Source organism: Schistocerca serialis, chromosome 4 (genome assembly GCF_023864345.2).
Source record: "Schistocerca serialis cubense isolate TAMUIC-IGC-003099 chromosome 4, iqSchSeri2.2, whole genome shotgun sequence".
Taxonomy (NCBI): Eukaryota; Metazoa; Arthropoda; class Insecta; order Orthoptera; family Acrididae; genus Schistocerca; species Schistocerca serialis.
This window is the reverse complement of record NC_064641.1, coordinates 419,841,861-419,868,562: the sequence shown is the minus strand read 5'-3', so window position 1 is coordinate 419,868,562 and position 26,702 is coordinate 419,841,861. Positions and strand designations below refer to the sequence as shown.

At 42.2% G+C, this 26,702-nt stretch overlaps 1 protein-coding gene across 1 annotated transcript in view; it reads right to left on the bottom strand.

The window, feature by feature from the left end:
- The window catches only part of LOC126475003 (equilibrative nucleoside transporter 4), a 203,482-nt gene that overhangs the window by 36,648 nt on the left and 140,132 nt on the right, over positions 1 to 26,702 (bottom strand). The window contains exon 9 of the mRNA XM_050102542.1: positions 13,222 to 13,462. Coding sequence (XP_049958499.1) covers positions 13,222 to 13,462 — 241 coding nt within the window. The remainder of the gene's footprint in view (positions 1 to 13,221; positions 13,463 to 26,702) is intronic.

Sequence of the window (26,702 nt, the reverse complement as noted above, 5' to 3'; positions counted from 1 at the left end):
ATTTTCTATTTTTATACTCTCTTTGAATGCAGTCAAGACAATATAAGAAGATCCCTGACAACTGGCTGTGCTGTTGCCAGCTTTCAGCTGAGAAGGGCGAGTGGGTGCAGATGGAAACAGTACCCCTTTATAGAGCTCTGGCATTGCGACAGAGGCGTTTACAAACTCATGTTATGTCGCTGGTTGAGGCAGGAGCCCAGCACGGCTGTGCCTAGCACTCTGCAACTGTCAACCTAATTTACACTGTCTCAGCCATAGACATATTGTCGCTTCTAACTCCTGGATGGGGCAGACCGTGACCTAATGTTGAAACTCAGCCATAACAAAAAGATCGGTATGTGGAATCAAGACATCACAACACTGCCTTATGTTTGAGGTATGATGCGCCAAATTTGCATCTACTAAGAGGGCAAGAGGTGCATGTGGAGATAGACGAGATTAAAGTGTTGCATCTGTGCTGGGCCGGCCGCGGTGGTCTAGCGGTTCTAGGTGCTCAGTCCGGAACTGCGCGACTGCTACGGTCGCAGGTTCGAATCCTGCCTCGGGCATGGATGCGTGTGATATCCTTAGGTTAGTTAGGTTTAAGTAGTTCTAAGTTCTAGGGGACTGATGACCAAAGCTGTTAAGTCCCATAGTGCTCAGAGCCATTTGAACCATTTGAACCATCTGTGCTGGTGGCCTTAAGATCAGTCAAGGCAATGTCCATTGCAATTGTGCCTCACTATAATGTCTCTCCTGGTTTTGGAGACTTCTAAGAAAGTCATTCAACAAGGCAGTTATCAGTCCTTGGCTGTGGACAAACCACAAGTATATGTTAAATAAGCCCAATAATTGCCTTAGCTCAAATATTGAAGAAGGCTTTGGAAACTTGGTGACAAAGCCCACTCTTTCATGCACCAAGGGAATTCTTTGGTTGCCACTTGAGTAGCCCATAAATTGTACTTCTGCTGCTCTGGAGACAAATTTGGATGGATTAATGACAAAGCTGTGTAAATATATGTCACAGATGCTCAAGATATAGGCCTTGTTGTCTAACATGATGAGAATGTCATCAACAAATACATTGCAGAATGGTAGGTCACATGTTATGTTCCATGTCAATTTTTTTTCCATGTCAATTTTTTTTTTTTAATATCCTGCAGATATGTGGATGAGATCGACACTGAAAATGTCTGATTGAAATTGGTAATCATGGCTTCATCTGTAGCAGTCTAAAACTAAACGAGCCTGAAGTTGTCAATAATTGCCACAAGGGTGCCAACCATTATCCTCCTTTGGTACAAAGTGGAGTGAACTGCTGTTTGATGGGTGACAGACTCCCTAATCAAGCAATGGAGTGTATCTTGTCTTGCTACCTTGAGCTGTCCAGGTGTCACCTGGTGCGGTGTCATTTGAATGTGAGGTAAATTCATTGTGACACTGTGGTGTGTGGTGAAAGTCTTATGGGTCCTGATGTAGGTGAGAGGCAGGTGATTGCTGGAAACTGGCATAGTAGGTCATTATATATAGTCTCACAATCCATCATCGTGCCTGTGTGCATGGTATGACACTAATATCTGTGGCTTGCCAAGTCGATAAGCTGCTGGTGACATATGTCAGGCAGGAGGCTACAAAACAAAAGAAAACATAGAAAATCCACTCCAATAATTGGATGAAGTATGTCAGTAGCATTGAACTGCCATATCAACTCAGCTTAAAGATAAAAATCAACTGCTGGTGTTATGTAACTGTAGGTTTGGCTAGGTGACCCTTTTGCACCAGACATGATGTGTCTATTTCTGAAGCAGAAGGCAGGGTGCTGAATAGGCAGAAGACCCTTCACAGTTGCAGTGGGCTTGGCATGGCTGCTTCATGCATTTGTCTCAACCAATCATGTAACATGATTTTGTATACATCTCAAAGGCACCGCATCAGTCTTGTTGAAGCTCTAGAAGATGGTTGCCACCACTATTGGCTTCTTTCTTCATTTCTCATGTCTTGTATGTCAAATTTGTGGTAATACCAGCATATATTTGTATGTGAAGGTGGGTGCCTATCTCAGTTTATGAAACATTATTGGCAGATAGGGTGTATAGGATGCTTTACCTGAAACTGTGTTTTCTGCTTTTTTAGTTCACCTGCTCGCACATAAAGTGCTTCTGCTCTGGAAAAGATAGGATCTACACTTGTGGATGGATAAGTCTTTATTGGACAATTGGCCACTTATGCCAGGGCATTAAGATCCCCAGTGCATACTCTCAAGATTTGTCGAAATATAAACACAATAGCCATACACTCTTTAGAATGTCATTGTTTAATGCATTGTCTGCTAGCACTTTTTTGTGATGAATGAGCTGTGTTAGTGTGCTGCCTCCAAGCTCTTCAGTATGCAACTGACTCTCTAGGTATCTAGTCTCAGAATGTGATAGCTGGAGAATAAAATTGTGTACGACTGTCCATACCTGTATGTGCTCGGTGGTGCAGAAAGGATTTCTTGCACCTCTGTATCCATGTGTTCATTCAGACTGGCAACCACTTAGGTGAATCTAGTGTTCTTCACATCAGTATGAACCAGCACAAACTTACTCTCTAGCTGGTCAAACCATAAGACTTTAAGGTCAAAATGATAATGTCTTTGTGGCACTGGAGCTGACTATGACAATTACCATTAATGCACTGGTGTTTGTGATGCCTGCTGCACTCAACGTAATGTGCTTACAATGAACGAATTTTATATGAGGAAACAGTCATGAAAATTTATTAGTTCTGTTGCATTACTTATGGTGTGGTCATTGTTGCACAAATCACCTCAGAGTCACCAAAATGTTGGATTTACGATGACACTATATTGCAGAAATTACAATTAACATTCTCTACCAATGAAAGATAAACACTATCTATTACATTCGATTTTTCATCCAACAAATTCAAGAGTTAGAGTGTCTTTATATAACAAAGGCATGTCAGCTAACACCACTCCCCAGACCACCCATAATCATCTTCCCTAATTTCCTAAAACCTGCATCATCATATTCATATGCTACGACATTTCCAGGCAACCATACCTACTACAAGCCTCCTACCATAGCAATTTTTTCTCCTGTACAATCTGCCCAATGCATTCATCCACTATCAGCTACTCCACCCCTGTCACTGACAAAACGTACAATAGTTTGTAACTTGCAGAAGTATTCATGCCATTTACAAGATGGTGAGTGTTTATTGCAAAACTTTCAATGTAGAAATGACAGCTACAAAACTGGCAGTATACATGGACAGGCACTTGCGGTGTGTGCCCTACAGCATTACTCAAGGGATCAGAGTGCCTATTAAATCACATAAACCACTGGAATCCTCTCGCCTAATCACGTTCCTTTAAACTCCAGACATGCCAAAGGCTGTCTTTGTTCATGAAAGAAAAGGTCTTCTGCAGTTTATAATTATGTACTGCACCATTAGCGTTTCTTATACGTTACCTGTGTAACTATGTTTCCATTTCTGCTTCCTGAGAAAGATTTATCTGAGTAGGAAATGATACCAAGAGTGAGAGTCTGTGGCACCTCCCATTAGCATCTGTGAGCGTAGGAGAGCAAGAAGAGAAATGAGTCAATGGATAATGACCCTCTTGCTGGGCTACAATGGTTCTCATTAAGCAAGCACATGACCTTTTATAAGAAAAATCCAACTACACAGTAAATGCATGCACTTTGATAGAAAAAGACAATTGTGGGAGAATTCCTTGATCAATTCCATAAGAGCATTTCTGTAAAGTGTTTTTGATGGAGTGGTAGATAAAAAGAGTACACGGTAGTGTGCAGTTTTAGACTGCAACAATAAATATGAGATGTTTACTTGCTAAACACAGTAAAATCTGTAGAGTGATAATAGTTCCTTCCAAAACCGACATTCTTCCTACAAAATCTGGAGCCTATTAGCAAAAGATAATCACCTTCTTTGAACTGTATTTCTCACACACATTCACATATGAGATGCTCCAGTGCCTGAAGCTTTAATTCCTACATGTGATTCCCAAATCCATTCCTATTTCACTTATGTATGAGAACTATTTATTGTCTAGGTTCCCTCAGGGATCAGTACATCATTCTTAGTGGAAAACTGTCATTAGAAGTTAATGCAACACCTCAAGCACATGTAGTAGAATCACTGCTGTTCACAACAGTAAGAGGGTAGGGTGATTCTGGTACACTATCTCTGAATGGAATAGATTAAAAATGAAGAGGGGGAGGTGTATTTTAGTACATTACATGCCCTTTGCCACACAGTGTGTATACCACAATTGTAGATGTGCATAGTTTGACATATCGGTTGAAATGCATAGCCTGGCATCACTTTCTGTAAAAGCTGTTAAAACGATATATGAATTTATTGCTTCTTTATTTATTTCCTACCTATTCCCAGCCATGTGCTTCTGTGGCTCATTCTGGTTAAATAGAAAAGAAATAAAAGAGAAAACACATATTTCTAATATGTATGGGATTCGGATAGATGTCTTAATCCCCCCCAGTCTCTGTCCATCATCTCGGAGCACTTTTCTCTGTCCATCTTGCCCTCCCCCCTCTCCACCATCTCTTCCGTCTGCCTCTCTCTGTCCATCAGCTCCTCCCCCTTTCTCTGTTCATCTTCTCCTCCTCCCTCCCTCTCCATCTTCTTCTGCCCCCTCTCTTTGTCTATCACCTCCTCCCCCCTTCTGGTCCCCTTTCTGTGCCCGTCTTCTCCCCCACCTCCTCTCTCCCCATCTCATCCTACACCTCTTAATGTCCATTGAGGTCTTTCAGCTTTTTAGTAGAGAAACCCAGCACAGCCCAGGTACGTATTTATAGCTGTTAGTCTATGTTCATACCACATAGTGTCTGGCCTTGTGCTTAATGTTTATGATGTCATATCTCCTGAACTGTGTGTCATACAATGATATAATTTTGTAGGTACATTCAGTGCCATATCTTGATATCGTCTGCAAAATGTGTTGGGAATGGAGTTAAGAACAATGAAGTTACAAATTTAAACGTCATGCGTCCATGCATCTCATTGCTTATGATGTTATATCTCCTGAAATATGTATCATACAATGATATAATTTTGCACTTACATTCAGTGGTACACGGGGTGACCCAAAAAGATGGGAAATTCATCATAATATCTTTATTTCTCAATATTTTTACACCAAATTTTTATCACCTTCAGAGTATTCTCCATTGACCACAATGTATTTCTTCAAACAATCCTTCCATTGTTCAAAACAGTTTTTAAATTCACTTATTGGGATGTTCTCTATGCCTTCCAGTGATTTTTGTTTTACCTCCTCTACAGTGGCAAACGCTTTCTTTCATGTTCCTTTTAAGTCTGGGTGCTGTTTTTGGTCAAAAACTGCTTTATAGAGGGGGCTGTGTGGGCCGGGATGTTGACATGATGGATGAACCAGTTGCCTGTGTGCCAAAATCAGCTCTTTTCTTCTGGATACTCTCCCCAGTCTTTTCAAAACCTCCAAGTAGAACTCCTGGTTGACAGTTTGATCCGGGGGAATGAACTCCACATGCACAAGACCTCTGCAATAGAAGAAACAAATGAGCATTGATGTTTGACTTCACTTGGCGAGCTTCTTTGGAACGAGGAGAGCCATTTGTCTTCCACTGGCTTGAGTCGTATCCATAGCACCACGATTCATCACCAGTAATCATCTCGGAAAAAAAAATTCAGGGTTCTCTTTGAGCTGATTTTGAAGCTCAAAACATGCCTGAAGTTTATGCGCCCTTTGCTTGTCTGTGAGAAGGTGAGGGACAAATTTGGCTGGAACACTTCTCATGTGCAAATCTTCAGATAATATCCTCAGAATTGAATTGCATGATATTCCAGACATCTCACAGTGTTAATAAATGGTTTGGCGACTGTCTTCACGAACAAGGACATTGATTTTGTCGACGTTTTCATCATTCTTGATATTGAGGTGCATACTGAATAAGTTTGGTCTTCAATTGACATTTCTCCATTTTTAAAACATGAAAACCACTTGTGGACTCTGGTTTTACTTAGGGCAGCATCCCCATAAGCAGTCTTAAGCATTACAATACTTTCTGTGGCCGATTTCCCCAACACGAAACAAAATTTCACAGCCGCGCGTTGCTCTCGACAATCTGCCATCACGTTTTCACCGAAATGGGAAAAGTTATTTTACTAAAAAACTCTCATGGGCAAACCGACGCACTCACAGTGACACAACTTTGCACACTGACTCAGGTGGCGTGACCATAATGGATACCTGGTTGAACAATGGGTTCCCCCACTCTCCTTCCCCACTGCAGCCCAATTACCGGTACTTTTGGGTCTCCCCTCATACACTCCTGGAAATTGAAATAAGAACACCGTGAATTCATTGTCCCAGGAAGGGGAAACTTTATTGACACATTCCTGGGGTCAGATACATCACATGATCACACTGACAGAACCACAGGCACATAGACACAGGCAACAGAGCATGCACAATGTCGGCACTAGTACAGTGTATATCCACCTTTCGCAGCAATGCAGGCTGCTATTCTCCCATGGAGACGATCGTAGAGATGCTGGATGTAGTCCTGTGGAACGGCTTGCCATGCCATTTCCACCTGGCGCCTCAGTTGGACCAGCGTTCGTGCTGGACGTGCAGACCGCATGAGACGACGCTTCATCCAGTCCCAAACATGCTCAATGGGGGACAGATCCGGAGATCTTGCTGGCCAGGGTAGTTGACTTACACCTTCTAGAGCACGTTGGGTGGCACAGGATACATGCGGACGTGCATTGTCCTGTTGGAACAGCAAGTTCCCTTGCCGGTCTAGGAATGGTAGAACGATGGGTTCGATGACGGTTTGGATGTACCGTGCACTATTCAGTGTCCCCTCGACGATCACCAGTGGTGTACGGCCAGTGTAGGAGATCGCTCCCCACACCATGATGCCGGGTGTTGGCCCTGTGTGCCTCGGTCGTATGCAGTCCTGATTGTGGCGCTCACTTGCACGGCGTCAAACACGCATACGACCATCATTGGCACCAAGGCAGAAGCGACTCTCATCGCTGAAGACGACACGTCTCCATTCGTCCCTCCATTCGCGCCTGTCGCGACACCACTGGAGGCGGGCTGCACGATGTTGGGGCGTGAGCGGAAGACGGCCTAACGGTGTGCGGGACCGTAGCCCAGCTTCATGGAGACGGTTGCGAATGGTCCTCGCCGATACCCCAGGAGCAACAGTGTCCCTAATTTGCTGGGAAGTGGCGGTGCGGTCCCCTACGGCACTGCGTAGGATCCTACGGTCTTGGCGTGCATCCGTGCGTCGCTGCGGTCCGGTCCCAGGTCGACGGGCACGTGCACCTTCCGCCGACCACTGGCGACAACATCGAGGTACTGTGGAGACCTCACGCCCCACGTGTTGAGCAATTCGGCGGTACGTCCACCCGGCCTCCCGCATGCCCACTATACGCCCTCGCTCAAAGTCCGTCAACTGCACATACGGTTCACGTCCACACTGTCGCGGCATGCTACCAGTGTTAAAGACTGCGATGGAGCTCCGTATGCCACGGCAAACTGGCTGACACTGACGGCGGCGGTGCACAAATGCTGCGCAGCTAACGCCATTCGACGGCCAACACCGCGGTTCCTGGTGTGTCCGCTGTGGCGTGCGTGTGATCATTGCTTGTACAGCCCTCTCGCAGTGTCCGGAGCAAGTATGGTGGGTCTGACACACCGGTGTCAATGTGTTCTTTTTTCCATTTCCAGGAGTGTATATGTGCATACTGTATGTAAAATATTTTGTAAATAAAGTTAATAGCAAAGAAGTAGTAAATTACAACATGACACCTCATGTGGTACTTTTACTGTATGAACACTTCATATCCTCCAGGCCTCTTTCTCTCCCACTATTTCTGTCCATGATGTCATACCCCTTTACCTGTCCATTTTCTCCTTCCTCCTCTCTCCATCTCCTCCTGCCCTTTCCTCTGTCCATCCCCAGCTTTCCTCTTTTTATGTCCATTTCCGCCCACCCCTCTCTCCATGTCCTCTTCCCCTATCTCTGTGATGCTGAACCTTATTTTTTGATATTGTAAATTCAGTTTCTGTAGCAATATTGTAATCATAATCTGATTAGCCACAAATGTAACAATCCTGTTTGCTAACAATATTTCACTTGTGTGTGTCCAAACATTTATTAGTAATCCCTAAAAATCTGAAGTAAATAGCTGAGTACTTTTTAAATTTTTGGAACCAATGTTTCTCCATTTATATATCATATGTCCATCTGGATGTTCATTAGAGTATTGCGTAAAAGTTTTAAGTATATCGGTGGAGAACTTTTTGAGATTTTGGTAATAACTTTTCCCCTTTATACATTATGTATGTAGTTATACATTACATGTATTAAAATTTGGTATCCAAAAACACTTGTATATTTGAATGCAATGTCATGTCGAAATTTCAAAGCAATTAAGAACCTTTAGTGATATATGATTTTGAACAAATGAACATTTACATTTTTATTGATGTAGATTATATACGATATAAAATAGGTATAAAAAAAACAATGCACATATTCACATGCTTAGGTATACAAAACCGTGCACGTTTTTACATGCAACAGTGTGTCAAAATTTGACAGTAATCAGTGAAGAACTTTGGGGATTTAAGAGTTTGAACAAATGAACATTTACAATTTTATTTATATAAGATATAAATGTGTCAATATTATGAAAAAGAAAGTTGTTGCCATATAGCGGATATGCTGAGTCACAGACAGACACAACAAAAAGACTTTCACAATTAAAGCTTTTGGCCGTTAAGGCCTTTGTCAACAATAGACGGCAGTGTGGTTTCAATTGCCTGAGAATGCAGTTGTGTGTGAGAGTTGCGTTTGTATTAGCGAGAGAGAGAGAGAGAGAGAGAGAGAGAGAGAGAGAGAGAGAGTGTGTGTGTGTGTGTGTGTGTGTGTGTGTGTACCATCTGTTGTTGACAATGGCTTTAATGCCTTAATGGCCGAAAGCTTTAATTGTGAGAGTCTTTTTGTTGTGCCTATCTGTGACTCAGCATCTCCACTATATGGTGAGTAGCAACTTTCCTTTTCATAATAAAGATTTAAATGTTTGCTTGTTCAAAATCCTAAATCTCCAAAAGTTCTTCACTGATTGCTTTGAAATTTTCACCCTACATTGCATTCAAATACATGTGTTTTTATACACTTACTGGAGCACCATGTGGCATATAAATAAGTATATAATATATAAAGAGGTTACATTGTTAGCAAAAATCTCGTGTTAGTTTGTTCAAAAGCTTAAGTCTTCAAAAGTTCTTTGCCAATTCTTTTGAAATTTTGACACAACGTTGCATTTGGATAAATAAGTTTTTACATACCTTCAGGAACACCACCACATTGTAAATAGCTATGACTTACATATATTCCATTTTTATTTATTATGCATATAAGGTGTATATTTATATACCATATAGCCACGATAGACATGAAGCCCACACCTACCACAGTAGTATAAGTAGTATATGCCAACTAGCTCTGCAGATGATGAAGAGATTGAAGAAATGTATGATGAAAGAAAAGAAAATATAAAAATGCAGTAAATGTAGCACACAAAAAGCAATACAAATGTCTCAAAAATGAGATTGACAGGAAGTGCAAAATGGCTAAGCATGGATGGCTAAGAGGACAAATGTGAGAATGTACAGGCATATATCACTAGAGGTACGACAGATACTGCCTACAGGAAAATTACAGAGACCTTAGGAGAAAAGAGAACCACCTACATGAATACCAAGAGCTCAGGTGGAAAACCAGTTCTAAGCAAAGAAGGGAAGGCAGAAAGGTGGAAGGAGTATATAGAGAGTCTATACAAGGGTGATGTACTTGAGGGCAATATTATGGAGATGAAGGAGAACGTAGGTGAAGATGAAATGGGAGATATGTTACTGTGCGAAGAGTTTGACAGAGCACTGAAAGGGCTAAGTCAAAACAAGGTCCTGGGAGAAGACAACATTCCATTAGAATTACTGATAGCCTTGGGAGAGCCAGCCATGACAAAACTATAGCATCTGGTTAGCAAGATGTATGAGACAGGCGAAATACCCTCAGACTTCCAGAAGAATATAATAATTCCAATCCCAAAGAAAGCAGGTTAGATTAGATTTACACAAAATATTACATGACATGTGTTTTTTTTTTTTTTTTTTTTTTTTTACAGGTGTGAAAATTAACGAACAATGAGTTTAATAAATCACAGCTGCAAAACACTAACATGAATTCTTTACAGACGAATGGAAAAACTGGTGGAATACAACCTTGGAGAAGATGTGTTTAGATTCCATAGAAATGTCAGCACATGAGGCAATACTGACCCTACGAGTTACCTTGGGAGATAGGGTAAGGAAAGCCAAACCTACGTTTCTAGAATTTGTAAACTTAGAGAAAGCTTTTGACAATGTTGACTGAAATACTCTCTTTCAAATTCTGAAGGTGGCAGGGGTCAAATACAGGGAATGAAAGGCTATTTAAATTTGTATGGCTGGCAGTTATAACAGTAGAGGGGCATGAAAGGGAAGCACTGGTTGGGAAGGGAGTGAGACAGGGTAGTAGCCTATCCCCAATGTTATTCAATCTGTGTATTGAGCAAGCAGTAAATGAAACAAAAGAAAAATTTGGAGTAGGAAATCTATGGAGAAGAAATAAAAACTTTGAGGTTTGCCGATGACATCGTAATTCAGTCAAAGACAACAAAGGACCTGGGAGAGCAGTTGGACGGAATGGGCAGTGTCTTGAAAGGACGATACAAGATGAACCTCTACAAAAGCAAAATGAGGATAATGGAATGTAGTTGAATTATATCAGGTGATGCTGAGGGAATTAGGTTATCAAATGAGACACTTAAAATAGAAGATGAGTTTTGCTATTTGGGGAGCAAAATAACTGATGATGGTCGAAGCATAGAGGATATAAAATGTAGACTGGCTATGCCAAGGAAAGCCTTTTTGAAGATGAGGAGTTTCTTAACATTGAGTATAGATTTAAGTGTCAGGAAGTCTTTTCCGAAAGTTTTTGTATGGAGTGTAGCCATGTATGGAAGTGAAACATGAACGATAAATAGTTTAAACAAGAAGAGAATAGAAGCTTTTGAAAAGTGGTGCTACAGAAGACTGCTGAAGATTAGATGGGTAGAACATGTAACTAATGAGGAGGTGCTGAACAGAATTGGGGAGAAGAGGTATTTGTGGCACAACTTGACTAGAAGAAGGATCGGTTGGTAGGACACGTTCTGCGGCATCAAGGGATCACCAATTTGATACTGGCGGACAGCGAGGGGGGTAAAAATCATCGAGGTAGACCAAGAGATGAATACACTAAGCATATTCAGAAGGATTTAGGTTGGAGTAGGTACTTGGAGATGAAGAAGCTAGCACAGGATAGGGTAGCATAGAGAGCTCATCACACTAGTCTCTGGACTGAAGACCACAACAGCAACAGCAACAACAACAACAACAACATATTGTTATTGTCATGTAAGTTATATTTGGCCTCTGTACCATTTGACACATTCTATATGCTTCCAATTCACTTGCTAATAAATAAAAATGAAAATATCATATTATGGAAAGAGTGCAGAGAATAGCAGCTACATCTACATGCTCTATAACCCCTCTGCACCCCCCCCCCCTTCCCTCGCCCACTCCAACATTTTGCTGTGCACCTGAAAATTGCGGATGCACAATATTAGCATATCAACAAATTAGCACATGCCAGAGCATAAAACCATATTACAAGAACTCAAACGGAATAAAATCAACTATAACTCCCGGATTTTCCTATACACACTTCACTAGTATTCTTTTTTATGAATAACTAAAACTCTGTAATTATAAGCAGATTGTTTGATAATTTTTTTAAAAGAAATTAACCACTAACATTCCACGTGGGAAAAATATATCTAAAAACAAAGAAGATGTGACTTACCAAATGAAAGCGCTGGCAGGTTGATACACACACAAACAAACACAAACATACACACTAAATTCTAGCTTTCCCAACCAACGGCTGCTTCATCAGGAAAGAGGGAAGGAGAGGGAAAGACGAAAGGATGTGGGTTTTAAAAGAGAGGGTAAGGAATCATTCCAATCCCGGGAGCGGAAAGACTTACCTTAGGGGGAAAAAAGGATGGGTATACACTCGCGCACACACACACATATCCACCCACACATATACAGACACAAGCAGACATATTAAAAGGCAAAGAGTTTGGGCAGAGATGTCAGTCGAGGCGGAAGTGCAGAGGCAAAGATGTTGTTGAATGACAGGTGAGGTATGAGTGGCGGCAACTTGAAATTAGCGGAGATTGAGGCCTGGTGGATAATGGGAAGAGAGGATATATTGAAGAGCAAGTTCCCATCTCCGGAGTTCGAATAGGTTGGTGCTTGCTCTTCAATATATCCTTTCTTCCCGTTATCCACCAGGCCTCAATCTCAGCTAATTTCAAGTTGCCGCCACTCATACCTCATCTGTCATTCAACAGCATCTTTGCCTCTGCACTTCCGCCTCGACTGACATCTCTGCCCAAACTCTTTGCCTTTTAATATGTCTGCTTGTGTCTGTATATGTGTGGATGGATATAAGTGTGTGTGCGAGTGTATACCCGTCCTTTTTTCCCCCTGAGGTAAGTCTTTCCGCCCCCGGGATTGGAATGGCTCCTTACCCTCTCCTTTAAAACCCACATCCTTTCGTCTTTCCCTCTCCTTCCCTCTTTCCTGACGAAGCAACCATTTGTCGCGAAAGCTAGAATTTTGTGTGTATATTTGTGTTTGTTTGTGTGTTTATCGACGTGCTAGCGCTTTCGTTTGGTAAGTCACATCATCTTTTTATATATATATATATATATATATATATATATATATATATATATATATATATGACTTACCAAATGAAAGCGCTGGCAGGTTGATACACACACAAACAAACACAAACATAAAGAATAAAAAAAAATTATATATATATATATATATATATTAAAAAAACAGAGATGATGTGACTTACCATACAAAAGCACTGGCAGGTCGATAGAAACACAAACAAACACACACAAAATTCTAGCTTTCCCAACCAACGGCTGCTTCATCAGGAAAGAGGGAAGGAGAGGGAAAGACGAAAGGATGTGGGTTTTAAAATATATATATATATATAAAGCTTTCTTTAACCTTTCACATACCAGTTAGTTCACGGTGTTCTTCTGAGACTCTGCTAGGAGCCTGAATCATAGGTACACTTCCCACTAATCCATTTGTGATTCCCAGTATCAGTGAGAATAACATTGGATAGCCTTCTCCAGAAATAACAGGGCTTCCACGTGGAGTTGTACACAAGAGAAGCAGTGGGACCAGCATTGTTCGAACCCATGCAAAAACAATAAGCTGTGTGCGTGACCAGTCATACGGGATAGATGCCAGGACCTGTAAGTAAAAATATTAAACACTACATTTTAATTAGTCCTATAACTAAGTATAGCTCTGAATTTCCAACATCATAATACTTAGCAAAATGGTTGTGAATTAAGAAATATTCAAAATCCCATTACACCAGGAAATTTACAATATGAGCTAAAGCATTCTTGTCTTCCAGAAAATGTTCTGGAAAAAAATTACCAAATCACAAACTTTTAGATAATTCATTTCATGGAGTAAATAGTTATACAGCAAATAGAAAAAGATAAGAGAAAAGAAAGGGCTTATTTGTGAATCAACACGATGACTGGAGTTGGTGAATTGCAATAACTGCATAATGCTCAACCAGTAGATGTCCCCCAAACTCTTGTAGTGGTACAAAGCAGAGTAATTAGATGGCCAGAGAAACTTGAGTGTGGTAAGTCTACCTGGTCGACAGATGCCAAGTATTTCTTGGAGGGTTAGAGTCTGTCTCCAGGGTTCAGAAACACTGATGTTACAAAGGGGGTGAAGTGGGGATTGTAACATCACAGAAGTGGGTGTGAGTGCTGTGCTTCAAAACATTGGTATAAAATGCAAGGCTATTAAAGCTATATTTAAAATGCTGCTCTTGCCTAAGCGGACGAGTAGCATTAGAGGCCTTTGTCATAACTCCCCCCCCCCCCCCATCCCCCCCCCCCTCTCCCAGTAACAGGTAAACAATGGTTAGTGCAAGCTTCCGGCTTTCTTGTGGTCACACAAAGCTTGCATTCAGTAGTCATATGCTAGAAACATGTATTGGTAAGCATTTACACTTTTTATTTCTTATCTCAAAAGCAGTCACACATCGAAGACCCATAAAGTAACTTAGTTACACCTGTCACGATAATTAAAACAGAAATATACAACAAGTTATGTACAATTGGCAGTCAGATGAAAATTAGAAAGATGGAAAAAAGTAAGTAAATTGTTTATTATTTCAAAAGTAATCACCATAACTGTTAATACATTTATTCCACTGTGAGACAAGATGATCAATGTGGTTGTGTATGGAACCATAACTGTACCCAGGTGTGCACTTCTTCATCTGAAGTATGAGGTTCATTCAAATGAAACCTGGTCAGTGGTTCTACCTTTGCCTTACACATAATGCGTCACCACGCAACTGCATGTATGGTGGCACCATCTATTGGTAGAAGAACTGACATGTGTGCATCGTTTGATGTTGCATAGCGACAGTGTGGTTTCACGCTGAAGAGAAGGTTGTCACACGAGTTATCGTCCACTACCGAACATGCAGGCAAGTAAGCACGACCAATGAGGAGTGATTCGGCTTTTGGCAGCAGAGGGGGTTGGAGGCCGTGAAATGTATCAATGGATGAAGGCTGTGTACAGTGAGTACAGTCTGACACGTTGACATGTTGTGGGATGGTGCAAATGATTCCTTGGGGGGCGCGAGTCACTGGAAGATGATGCTTGTCCTGGACAGGCTCATCATGTCATCACACTGGAAATGGTTGCAGAAGTGAATGCTTTAGTCTCGGACAACCGCAGAATCACTGTGGATGAGATCCATCACTCTTTGGACCCCTAAAACGAGCTATTCGTGGATATTGATTCACAACAGACAACGAAGTGTGTGACTGTGTCTAGGCCTGGACGATCAGCTAGTGTCACAGTGGGGTAAATGTGCCAACAGTTTTGGCGACTATTTTTGAGTGTGTGTACTGTATGTAACTCCATTTTTGAGTTAATAAAATTGATATCATAACTTTACACCAGTGACTGGGTTTCATCTGAATGCCCCTTATAAATAGACAGCCATGAATGTCTTTCTCCATGGCTCCAAAAAGATATAAATCACTTGAGGAGAGATCATGACTGTATGAAGGCTGCATACAGGCTTCCCACAGAACTTCCACAGCATAGTTGAAACAACCACCACAACAGATGGGGTATTACAAGTGTACTAAATTTTTTACTGGACAATATTTGGCCACAGAGAGTGCACTGCTGAAGCTTTCGCCAGATCTTTGGCAGTGCATATCGCTGCACACAGACTGCATTGCAAGAAGTAGTCTGTAATCCGTTCAACACCACTCTCACACAGCACTGACTCCAGAATTGAGCTTCATCTGTGTAGGATGTAACTGCACCTTGCGACACTGCTTTCAAGTCAGTTGAGTGTCTTCCAAGTGGCCCAGTCTTCTTTGTAGCCAGGGGTCATACTCTCAACTGGTATCAGCCAGTCTTTGATGTGCTGGCTCCTGCTGCACTACTCCTGAAGTCGTCTTGCTTAGTTTGGTTCCTGAACAGGGGTTGGGCCGCATGTGCTGTAGCTTTGATCCTCTCTTTCCTGGCTGCCGAAAGCCTTAATATGTCTGGGAATGCTATTTCAGTAAGGCAGTACAGCATCTCTAGAGGTATATAGTGGAGACAGCCTGTCATGATGTGGCACATTCAGTTAAAAGCTACATCCACAGTTCTAAAGTGGCAAGACTGACAGTATACTGGAAAGGCACATTCTGTTGCAGAGCAGTACAAAGCTAAGATTGATATTTTACTGTCTCTAGTTTGGAGCCCCAAGTTGTTCTAGTGACCTCCTGTACCACATTTTTTCTTGCAATCGCTTTCTGCTTGGTATTTATGCAATGTTTCTTATATGTCAGTGCTTGTTCCAAATAGATCCTGAGATATTTAGGGGCTGTGCAGTGTTCCAGCAGAGTTCCTTCGGAGGTAATCAATAGGCTTCTAGTGGCCTCCTTGTTCTTCACGTAGAATTTACATGCCTGCAGATTAGAAGGATTTGGCTTCAGATGGTGTATCTTGTAGTCAGTGGACACTACGTCTAGGGCTTTTGATAGCTTTCACTTGGTGCTCTTCAAAGACTTTTTCCTGATCTGTGGTTGCATTATCATCTGGTCAGGGTGCAAACACAGTCTTTCGTGATGCTGTCAGTGTTCCTAAGCAGAAGGAGATAATTAACAGTGTATCTTATGCTGCTGACAGGTCTCTAAACACTGTCCCTGCAATCCCTTGCTTTCCAAAGGCATCTTCTATATGCTGAGTCAGTTTTGGTATTTGTGAGGCTTAGTTCTTTCCTCCTCTGAACCCAGCTACTTGTGGGATTAAGAATGGGTCAGTCTTCATCAGTATCTGTACAAGTACTCTCTCCAGCACTTTGTAAAAAAGGTACAGTAGAGAGATTGGCCTGCAGTTGTTTGCATCATTCCTGTCTTTTTCTGGTTTTGGGATAGCTATGACCCTTGCTCTCCTTCAATTTTTTGGTATTCTGCAGGAATGGGCACAATTGCTCATCGATTGCAAGAACAATCTTGTGGCTGCAAGGCTGAGGTTCTGTACCTGTATTCATAGATTGTTGAGATTGGCTGTTTTACTCTCTTACATTTGTCCAAGGCAAGTTGCAGTTCACCTACAGTCAAAGGGTTTTGTTGGTTTGCTGTCTGATGATTATGTTGTTTCTCATTTTTGTGGTTGTAGTTGGCTTTCCACTTAATGAGAGTTGATGTGCTATTTGGTTGGGCTTCATGTTACAAAGTGAGTTTGTTTGGGAAGTATCATTTCTGAGACATCTTAGCAACCTCTATGCTTGCTGGCTGCTTCTGCACATGACCACTTCTGTTATCATTTTCATCTACAGCTCCTTCTTAGCATGTGAGATGGAGGCAAGGAGTTTTTTGTGCATCCTGGAGAGTTTATTCAATAAAAGGATCCTCTTTATGAAGTTTGTAGTGTTCCTCCAGCAGAAAGACTGTTTCTTACATTGTACCTGAAAGATACTGGGTCCTTCAGTCTCTGGAATGAACAGTTGAGAGTGGTGTCTCACTAATTCAATGAAGTGTTCATATCTTTCAGGCACTGGAGCAACTGTACTAATCTTCTCATATGGCACAGCAGAGAACTCAGCCCAGTCTACCTTTCTGAAGTGGTATCTGTATCTGAAGGCTACATCCCATGATTTCACTGCTGGGTTCACCTGACACATGATCACTCGGTGTTGATCTTGTGGTATTGGTGTACATATTTACTTTGCACAATGCAGTCACTCACAAACAGGAAGTCTGACTTATATCTACATGGCAGTCTTTTACAGCTGAAGGTGGGAGAAAGCTTGCTGTTGTGAATTGGGGAAAGATTGTCAGCTTTTGCCAAATACAACATCCTTCGCCATTTTTGTCATCTTGCAGGTAGCCCCATGTGTGACTGTCACTATTAAAATCACCTATTACATCTGACCTTTACTTTTTGTGGAAGTTCTTGGGTGGGCCGAAGGACAACTGTGCATTTGGTGGTTTACATAAGGAGGAGATTAAACAGTGCTGAGCTCTTTGGAGATGATTTCCGCCCATGAACCAAGGATCTTGCCATGATGGGGTGACTTGCATGCCTCAATGATATAGATAACTGCATGATGAATGGACACAGAACTAGGGTGCATACTGGCACAATATCTTTGGTCTTGGTATTGTTCATGTTGAGCACCACAGCTGATATTAATGTTGAGGAATAATAAAAATCTCCTTAGCTGCATCATTACACAATTACTGCATTCTGACTGGTTTTATTCACTGAACATGTTCAGGTTGCAGAATTGTGCTAAAGCCAAATATCAAGTCCAAAAACACTCATCATATTTTACTGTAAGCAGCATGTCAAGTCTGCTCATAATATTTGTGTCAAAATGTTTATGATCAGTGTTTCTGGATTTGGTCTTTGATATTACAAACTACATACAGACCATTTATGTCATTACTCATCAACCTGAAGATGTTCAATGAACAAAAGCAGTTGTAACACAACAAATGTATAATAATACTGTTGAGGTGGTTTTTATTAATCAATAACACAATAACCTATTGCAGAGCATGCTGTAAAACATGACAGTCATGACCCTAGTGCCTGTTTCATCACACATGGCATCTGGATTCTCCCTCCTGTCAGAACTCCACAGGTGGGAAATGGCATTACGATATGTGCTTGGTTCTCATAAACCACATGGCCTAAATTTTCATTATTTTCAATGGTCTTAGCATCTCCTGTCACTTTCCCAGTTTTCACTGCCATTTATTTTACTACATACCTTTAATTTTGCAACCTGCCTTTTATATTATTTGCATATTTTCTGCTACCCAGTGATTTTATTAGCTTGTTATTTACATACAAAGAGTCTTAAATCCTTCAGTACACAACACACAGTTTATTGCATGAAAGTATAAAAAGAACATAAGTTCGCTGGCATACACCAATTTTGGAAGATACTTATGTTTTATATGTCTCAATGTACTGTCTTGATTTCTTGGTCTCATATTCCTGCTTGTCAATGACTCAATGTTTCTGCTATTCAGTGAGTGGACTTGTTACTCCTAAATAATTAACAATATGTCAGGTTTAATTCACAGAGAGAATTAAGACCACTGAGATCTAGCTCAAACACATGTTCTTTTTTCAGCAATAATCTCTATCAGTAATTTGTACTGATTATTTAGTTGCAATAAGCCTTAGGGTTCTTGAGCAATGTCCACATAATCTTGATATTGGCTTGTGTGACTTTACTGAACTTGAATGAGAAACAAAGAGACTCATGCAGTACTGTTTTCCATAGTCTAAAAATACTGCCATTTCCATTTCTATACATTTACAAAACAATAATATCATTAATAAAAGGAAATGCACTACTAGAAAGAAATGCAGATGTTCATACATAAGAAACAAGAAATAAAGACCAGTTGAGAAGTATACAACACTGTCTGAGAGTTGCTGAAAAGGATCCTTGATACTTGGGTGTCTAACTCATAAAGTGCCTCCCAGAGAGTTTACAGGACAACGTGAGCAAAAAGACATTCCAAAAACTTTTAAAGGATTATTTAATGGAAAATGAAATTTTAGTGTAGAAGAGTATATGTCTCAATTGATGAATTTTAATTATTTATTTTTATTTACACGTCAAGTTCCATAGGACCAAAATGAGGAGCAAATCTCCAAGGTCTTGGAACATGTTAGTACATGAAATTAGGACATAAAAGTAATAACAGATAAAAATAAAATGTTTATGAACCCAAAAAAAGTCAATCTATAAGTTTAAGTAAACACAATCAACAATACAACAAGAATCAGCTTCATTTTTCAAGGAAATCCTCGAAAGAACACAAGGAGTGACCCAAGAGTAATCTCTTCAGTTTCGATTTGAAAGCATGTGGATTACTGCTAAAAATGCAGATTTGATTTCTGCCAAGTACTAACTGAGTGAAAGCTGCTTATTCTTGGGAATAAGCTAATATTGTTAACAAGAAATGACACTAAGGAATATATATATATACTGAGAGACCAATGTCAAAATACCCAGACTTGTGAACAGGGGTCGACAAGAGGTTCGTGAACTTACACCACTTATTGCCCGAACCACCTGTTTCTGAGCTAAAAATATCTTTTCAGAATGGGAGCTACACAAAATATAATACAATACGAAATAAGTGAATGAAAATAAGCAAAGTAGACTAATTTTCATGTCAAATGATCACTCACTTCAGATACTGTTCGAATAGTAAAAATAACAGCATTAAGTCTTTGAACAACATCTTGAACGTGGGCTTTCCACGACAGTTTACTATCTATCTGAACACCTAGAAATTTGAACTCTTCAGTTTCACTAATCATACACCCATTCTGGGAAATTAAAATGTCAGGTTTTGTTGAATTATGTGTTAAAAACTGAGTCTTACTGTGATTTAGCATTAGTTTATTTTGTACTAGCTATGAACTGTGCTATTTGAAACTGGGCCAGTGTTGCACACAACATTCTTTATTACCAAGCTAGCATGTCATTTGTATAAATGAGGAACAGGAGTGGCCCCAGCAGTCCCTCCCCATTAACTGTGCCCCACTCAGACCCCATATCACAGCCATTCTCAACATCGTGAATAATGGCCTTTTGCTGTATGTTACTAAAGTAAGAGGTGAACCAATTGTGAGCTGCTCTCCTTATCCCGAAATGTTCCAAATTCTGGAGCAATCAAATGTCTTAGTTAAACAAAAAAATATGTCTAGTGTTCAAAACCTTTCGTTTACCCCAATCAGTACCTCACAGAGAAAAGAGAAGACAGCATTTTCAGTTGTTAAACAACTTCTATAGCCAAACTGTACATTTGATACCAAATACTGTAATATAAAATGATCATTATCCTCACATACACAGCCTTTTCAATAACTTGAGCAAACACTGTACAGTGATCTGTTGTGAGAAGGTCTTCCAGGATGTGGAACATGTCAGAAAAACAACAATCATGATAAATATTTACAACTTATATATATATATAATAGAGGGAAACATTCCACGGGGGAAAAATTATATATAAAAACAAAGATGAGGTGACTTACCGAACGAAAGCGCTGGTAGGTCGATAGACACACAAACAAACACAAACATACACACAAAATTCAAGCTTTCGCAACAAACTGTTGCGTCATTAGGAAAGAGGGAAGGAGAGGGAAAGACGATAGGATGTGGGTTTTAAGGGAGAGGGTAAGGAGTCATTCCAATCCCGGGAGCGGAAAGACTTACCTTAGGGGGAAAAAAGGACAGGTATACACTCGCACACACACACACACACACACACACACACACACACACACACACATATCCATCCGCACATACACAGACACAAGCAGACAGCCCGCATCTCGTGGTCGTGCGGTAGCGTTCTCGCTTCCCACACCCGGGTTCGATTCCCGGCGGGGTCAGGGATTTTCTCTGCCTCGTGATGGCTGGGTGTTGTGTGACGTCCTTAAGTTAGTTTGGTTTAAGTAGTTCTAAGTTCTAGGGGACTGATGACTATCGCTGTTAAGTCCCATAGTGCTCAGAGCCATTTGAACCATTTGAACACAAGCAGACATTTGTAAAGGCAAAGAGTTCGGGCAGAGATGTCAGTCGAGGCGGAAGTACAGAGGCAAAGATGTTGTTGAAAGACAGGTGAGGTATGAGCGGCGGCAACTTGAAATTAGCGGAGGTTGAGGCCTGGCGGATAACGAGAAGAGAGGATATACTGAAGGGCAAGTTCCCATCTCCGGAGTTCTGACAGGTTGGTGTTAGTGGGAAGTATCCAGATAACCCGGACGGTGTAACACTGTGCCAAGATGTGCTGGCCGTGCGCCAAGGCATGTTTAGCCACAGGGTGATCCTCATTACCAACAAACACTGTCTGCCTGTGTCCATTCATGCGAATGGACAGTTTGTTGCTGATCATTCCCACATAGAAAGCTTCACAGCGTAGGCAGGTCAGTTGGTAAATCACGTGGGTGCTTTTACACGTGGCTCTGCCTTTGATTGTGTACACCTTCCGGGTTACAGGACTGGAGTAGGTGGTGGTGGGAGGGTGCATGGGACAGGTTTTACACCGGGGGCGGTTACAAGGGTAGGAGCCAGAGGGTAGGGAAGGTAGTTTGGGGATTTCATAGGGATGAACTAAGAGGTTACGAAGGTTAGGTGAGCGGCGGAAAGACACTCTTGGTGGAGTGGGGAGGATTTCATGAAGGATGGATCTCATTTCATGGCAGGATTTGAGGAAGTCGTATCCCTGCTGGAGAACCACATTCAGAGTCTGATCCAGTCCCGGAAAGTATGCTGTCACAAGTGGGGCACTTTTGTGGTTCTTCTGTGGGAGGTTCTGGGTTTTACGGGACAAGTAAGTAGCTCGGGTTATTTGCTTCTGTACCAGGTCGGGAGGGTAGTTGCGGGATGTGAAAGCTGTTTTCAGGTTGTTGGTGTAATGGTTTAGGGATTCCGGACTGGAGCAGATTCGTTTGCCACGAAGACCTAGGCTGTAGGGAAGGGACCATTTGATGTGGAATGGGTGGCAGCTGTCATAATGGAGGTACTGTTGCTTGTTGGTGGGTTTGATGTGGAAGGACGTGTGAAGCTGGCCGTTGGACAGATGGAGGTCAACGTCAAGGAAAGTGGCATGGGATTTGGAGTAGGACCAGGTGAATCTGATGGAACCAAAGGAGTTGAGGTTGGAGAAGAAATTCTGGAGTTGTTCTTCACTGTGAGTCCAGATCATGAAGATGTCATCAATAAATCTGTACCAAACTTTGGGTTGCCAGGCCTGGGTAACCAAGAAGGCTTCCTCTAAGCGACCCATGAATAGGTTGGCGTACGAGGGGGCCATCCTGGTACCCATGGCTGTTCCCTTTAATTGTTGGTATGTCTGGCCTTCAAACGTGAAGAAGTTGTGGGTCAGGATGAAGCTGGCTAAGGTAATGAGGAAAGAGGTTTTAGGTGGGGTGGCAGGTGATCAGCGTGAAAAGAAGTGCTCCATTGCAGCGAGGCCCTGAACGTGTGAAATATTTGTGTATATGGAAGTGGCATCAATGGTTACAAGGATGGTTTCCGGGGGTAACAGATTGGGTAAGGATTCCAGGCGTTCAAGAAAGTGGTTGGTGTCTTTGATGAAGGATGGGAGACTGCATGTAATGGGTTGAAGGTGTTGATCTCCATAGGCAGAGATACGTTCCGTGGGGGCTTGGTAACCAGCTACAATGGGGCGGCCGGGATGATTGGGTTTGTGAATTTTAGGAAGAAGGTAGAAGGTAGGGGTGCGGGGTGTCGGTGGAGTCAGGAGGTTGATGGAGTCAGGTGAAAGGTTTTGTAGGGGGCCTAAGGTTCTGAGGATTCCTTGAAGCTCCGCCTGGACATCAGGAATGGGATTACCTTGGCAAACTTTGTATGTGGTGTTGTCTGATAGCTGACGCAGTCCCTCAGCCACATACTCCCGACGATCAAGTACCACGGTCGTGGAACCCTTGTCCGCCGGAAGAATGTCGATGGATCGGTCAGCCTTCAGATCACGGATAGCCTGGGCTTCAGCAGTGGTGATGTTGGGAGTAGGATTAAGGTTTTTTAAGGAGGACTGAGAGGCAAGGCTGGAAGTCAGAAATTCCTGGAAGGTTTGGAGAGGGTGATTTTGAGGAAGAGAAGGTGGGTCCCGCTGTGACGGAGGACGGAACCAAACAGCCCTTGTCAAAGATTTACTGTCCTACACTCATACTCTCTGCTGGAAATATCACTTTGCCACGAAGAAAAATAATCCTAATTCTACTCCTAATGATCCAACTCCCCAAGACACTATCCAAATTGAACCCTGCCTGGAACAGTTCCGTCCTCCGTCACAGCGGGACCCACCTTCTCTTCCTCAAAATCACCCTCTCCAAACTTTCCAGGAATTTCTGACTTGCAGCCTTGCCTCTCAATCCTTCTTAAAAAACCTTAATCCTACTCCCAACATCACCACTGCTGAAGCCCAGGCTATCCGTGATCTGAAGGCTGACCGATCCATCGACATTCTTCGGGTGGACAAGGGTTCCACGACCGTGGTACTTGATCGTCGGGAGTATGTGGCTGAGGGACTGTGTCAGCTTTCAGACAACGCTACTTACAAAGTTTGCCAATGTAATCCCATTCCTGATGTCCAGGTGCAGCTTCAATGAATCCTCAGAACCTTAGGCCCCCTACAAAACCTCTCACCTGACTCTATTAAACTCCTGACCCCACCGACACCCCGCACCCCTACCTTCTACCTTCTTCCTAAAATTCACAAACCCAATCATCCCGGTCGTCCTATTGTAGCTGGTTACCAAGCTCCCACAGAACGTATATCTGCCTATGGAGATCAACACCTTCAACCCATTACATGCAGTCTCCCATCCTTCATCAAAGACACCAACCACTTTCTCGAACGCCTGGAATCCTTACCCAGTCTGTTACCCCCAGAAACCATCCTTGTAACCATTGATGCCACTTCCATATACACAAATATTCCGCACGTCCAGGGCCTCGCTGCGATGGAGCACTTCCTTTCACGCCAATCACCTGCCACCCTACCTAAAACCTCTTTCCTCATTACCTTAGCCAGCTTCATCCTGACCCGCAACTTCTTCACTTTCGAAGGCCAGTCATACCAACAATTAAAGGGAACAGCCATGGGTACCAGGATGGCCCCCTCGTACGCCAACCTATTCATGGGTCGCTTAGAGGAAGCCTTCTTGGTTACCCAGGCCTGGCAACCCAAAGTTTGGTACAGATTTATTGATGACATCTTCATGATCTGGACTCACAGTGAAGAAGAACTCCAGAATTTCCTCTCCAACCTCAACTCCTTTGGTTCCATCAGATTCACCTGGTCCTACTCCAAATCCCATGCCACTCCCTTGGCGTTGACCTCCACCTGTCCAATGGCCTGCTTCACACGTCCATCCACATCAAACTCACCAACAAGCAACAGTACCTCCATTATGACAGCTGCCACCCATTCCACATCAAACGGTCCCTTCCCTACAGCCTAGGTCTTCGTGGCAAACGAATCTGCTCCAGTCCGGAATCCCTGAACCATTACACCAACAATCTGAAAACAGCTTTCGCATACTGCAACTACTCTCCTGACCTGGTACAGAGGCAAATAACCAGAGCCACTTCCTCATCCCCTCAAGCCCAGAACCTTCCACAGAAGAACCACAAAAGTGCCCCACTTGTGACTGCATACTTTCCGGGACTGGATCAGACTCTGAATGTGGCTCTCCAGCAGGGATACGACTTCCTCAAATCCTGCCCTGAAATGAGATCCATCCTTCATGAAATCCTCCCCACTCCACCAAGAGTGTCTTTCCGCTGTCCACCTAACCTTCGTAACCTCTTAGTTCATCCCTATGAAATCCCCAAACTACCTTCCCTACCCTCTGGCTCCTACCCTTGTAACCGCCCCCGGTGTAAATTCTGTCCCATGCACCCTCCCACCACCACCTACTCCAGTCCTGTAACCCGGAAGGTGTACACAATCAAAGGCAGAGCCACGTGTGAAAGCACCCACGTGATTTACCAACTGACCTGCCTACACTGTGAAGCTTTCTATGTGGGAATGACCAGCAACAAACTGTCCATTCGCATGAATGGACACAGGCAGACAGTGTTTGTTGGTAATGAGGATCACCCTGTGGCTAAACATGCCTTGGTGCACGGCCAGCACATCTTAGCACAGTGTTACACTGTCCGGGTTATCTGGATACTTTCCACTAACACCAACCTGTCAGAACTCCGGAGATGGGAACTTGCCCTTCAGTATATCCTCTCTTCTCGTTATCCATCAGGCCTCAATCTCCGCTAATTTCTAAATTCAATTTGCCGCCACTCATACCTCACCTGTCTTTCAACAACATCTTTGCCTCTGTACTCCCGCCTCGACTGACATCTCTGCCCAAACACTTTGCCTTTACAAATGTCTGCTTGTGTCTGTGTATGGGCGGATGGATATGTGTGTGTGTGCACGAGTGTATACCTGTCCTTTTTTCCCCCTAAGGTAAGTCTTTCCGCGCCCGGGATTGGAATGACTCCTTACCCTCTCCCTTAAAACCCACATCCTTTCGTCTTTCCCTCTCCTTCCCTCTTTCCTGCTTTCGTTTGGTAAGACACATCATCTTTGTTTTTAGATATATTTTTCCCACGTGGAATGTTTCCCTATATATATATCAATGGAGTAAAAGGAGTTGGCCACTAATAAATCCTTTAGGCTTCTCTTAAACTGAATTTCATTGGTTGTTAAGCTTTTTATGGCTGCTGGCAAGTTATTGAAAATGTGTGTTCCTGAAGAATGCACACCTTTTTGTACAAGAATAAGTGACTTTAAATCCTTGTGAAGATTATTCTTATTTCTAGTATTGATTCCATGAATTGAGCTGTTGGTTTGAAAAAGTGATATATTTTTAATGACAAATTTCATTAAGGAATAAATATATTGGGAAGCAGTAGTTAGTATCCCTAGTTCCCTAAACAGGTTTCTGCAGGATGTTCTTGAGTTCACACCACATATAACTCTTACTGCACTTTTTGTGCCTGCAAAACTTTAGCTTGGCTTGATGAATTACCCCAAAAAGTAATCCCATATGACATGGAATGAAAGTAAGCATAGTATGCCGGCTTTTTCATTTTTATATCCTCTATGTCTGACACAGTTCGCATTGGAAACAGAGATTTGTTAAGACGCTTCAGCAGTTCTGTGGTGTGCTCCTCTCAGTTGAATTTATTATCTAACTGTAATCCCAAGAATTTAACACTGTCCACTTCTTCTATCTTCTTGTCATCGTATGTTAGACATATACTCGTGGGACACCCCTTACAAGTTCTGAACTGCATGTAGTGTGTTTTTTCAAAGTCTAGTGTCAAGGAATTGGCTAGGAACCAGTGATTAATGTCCACCAATATTTTATT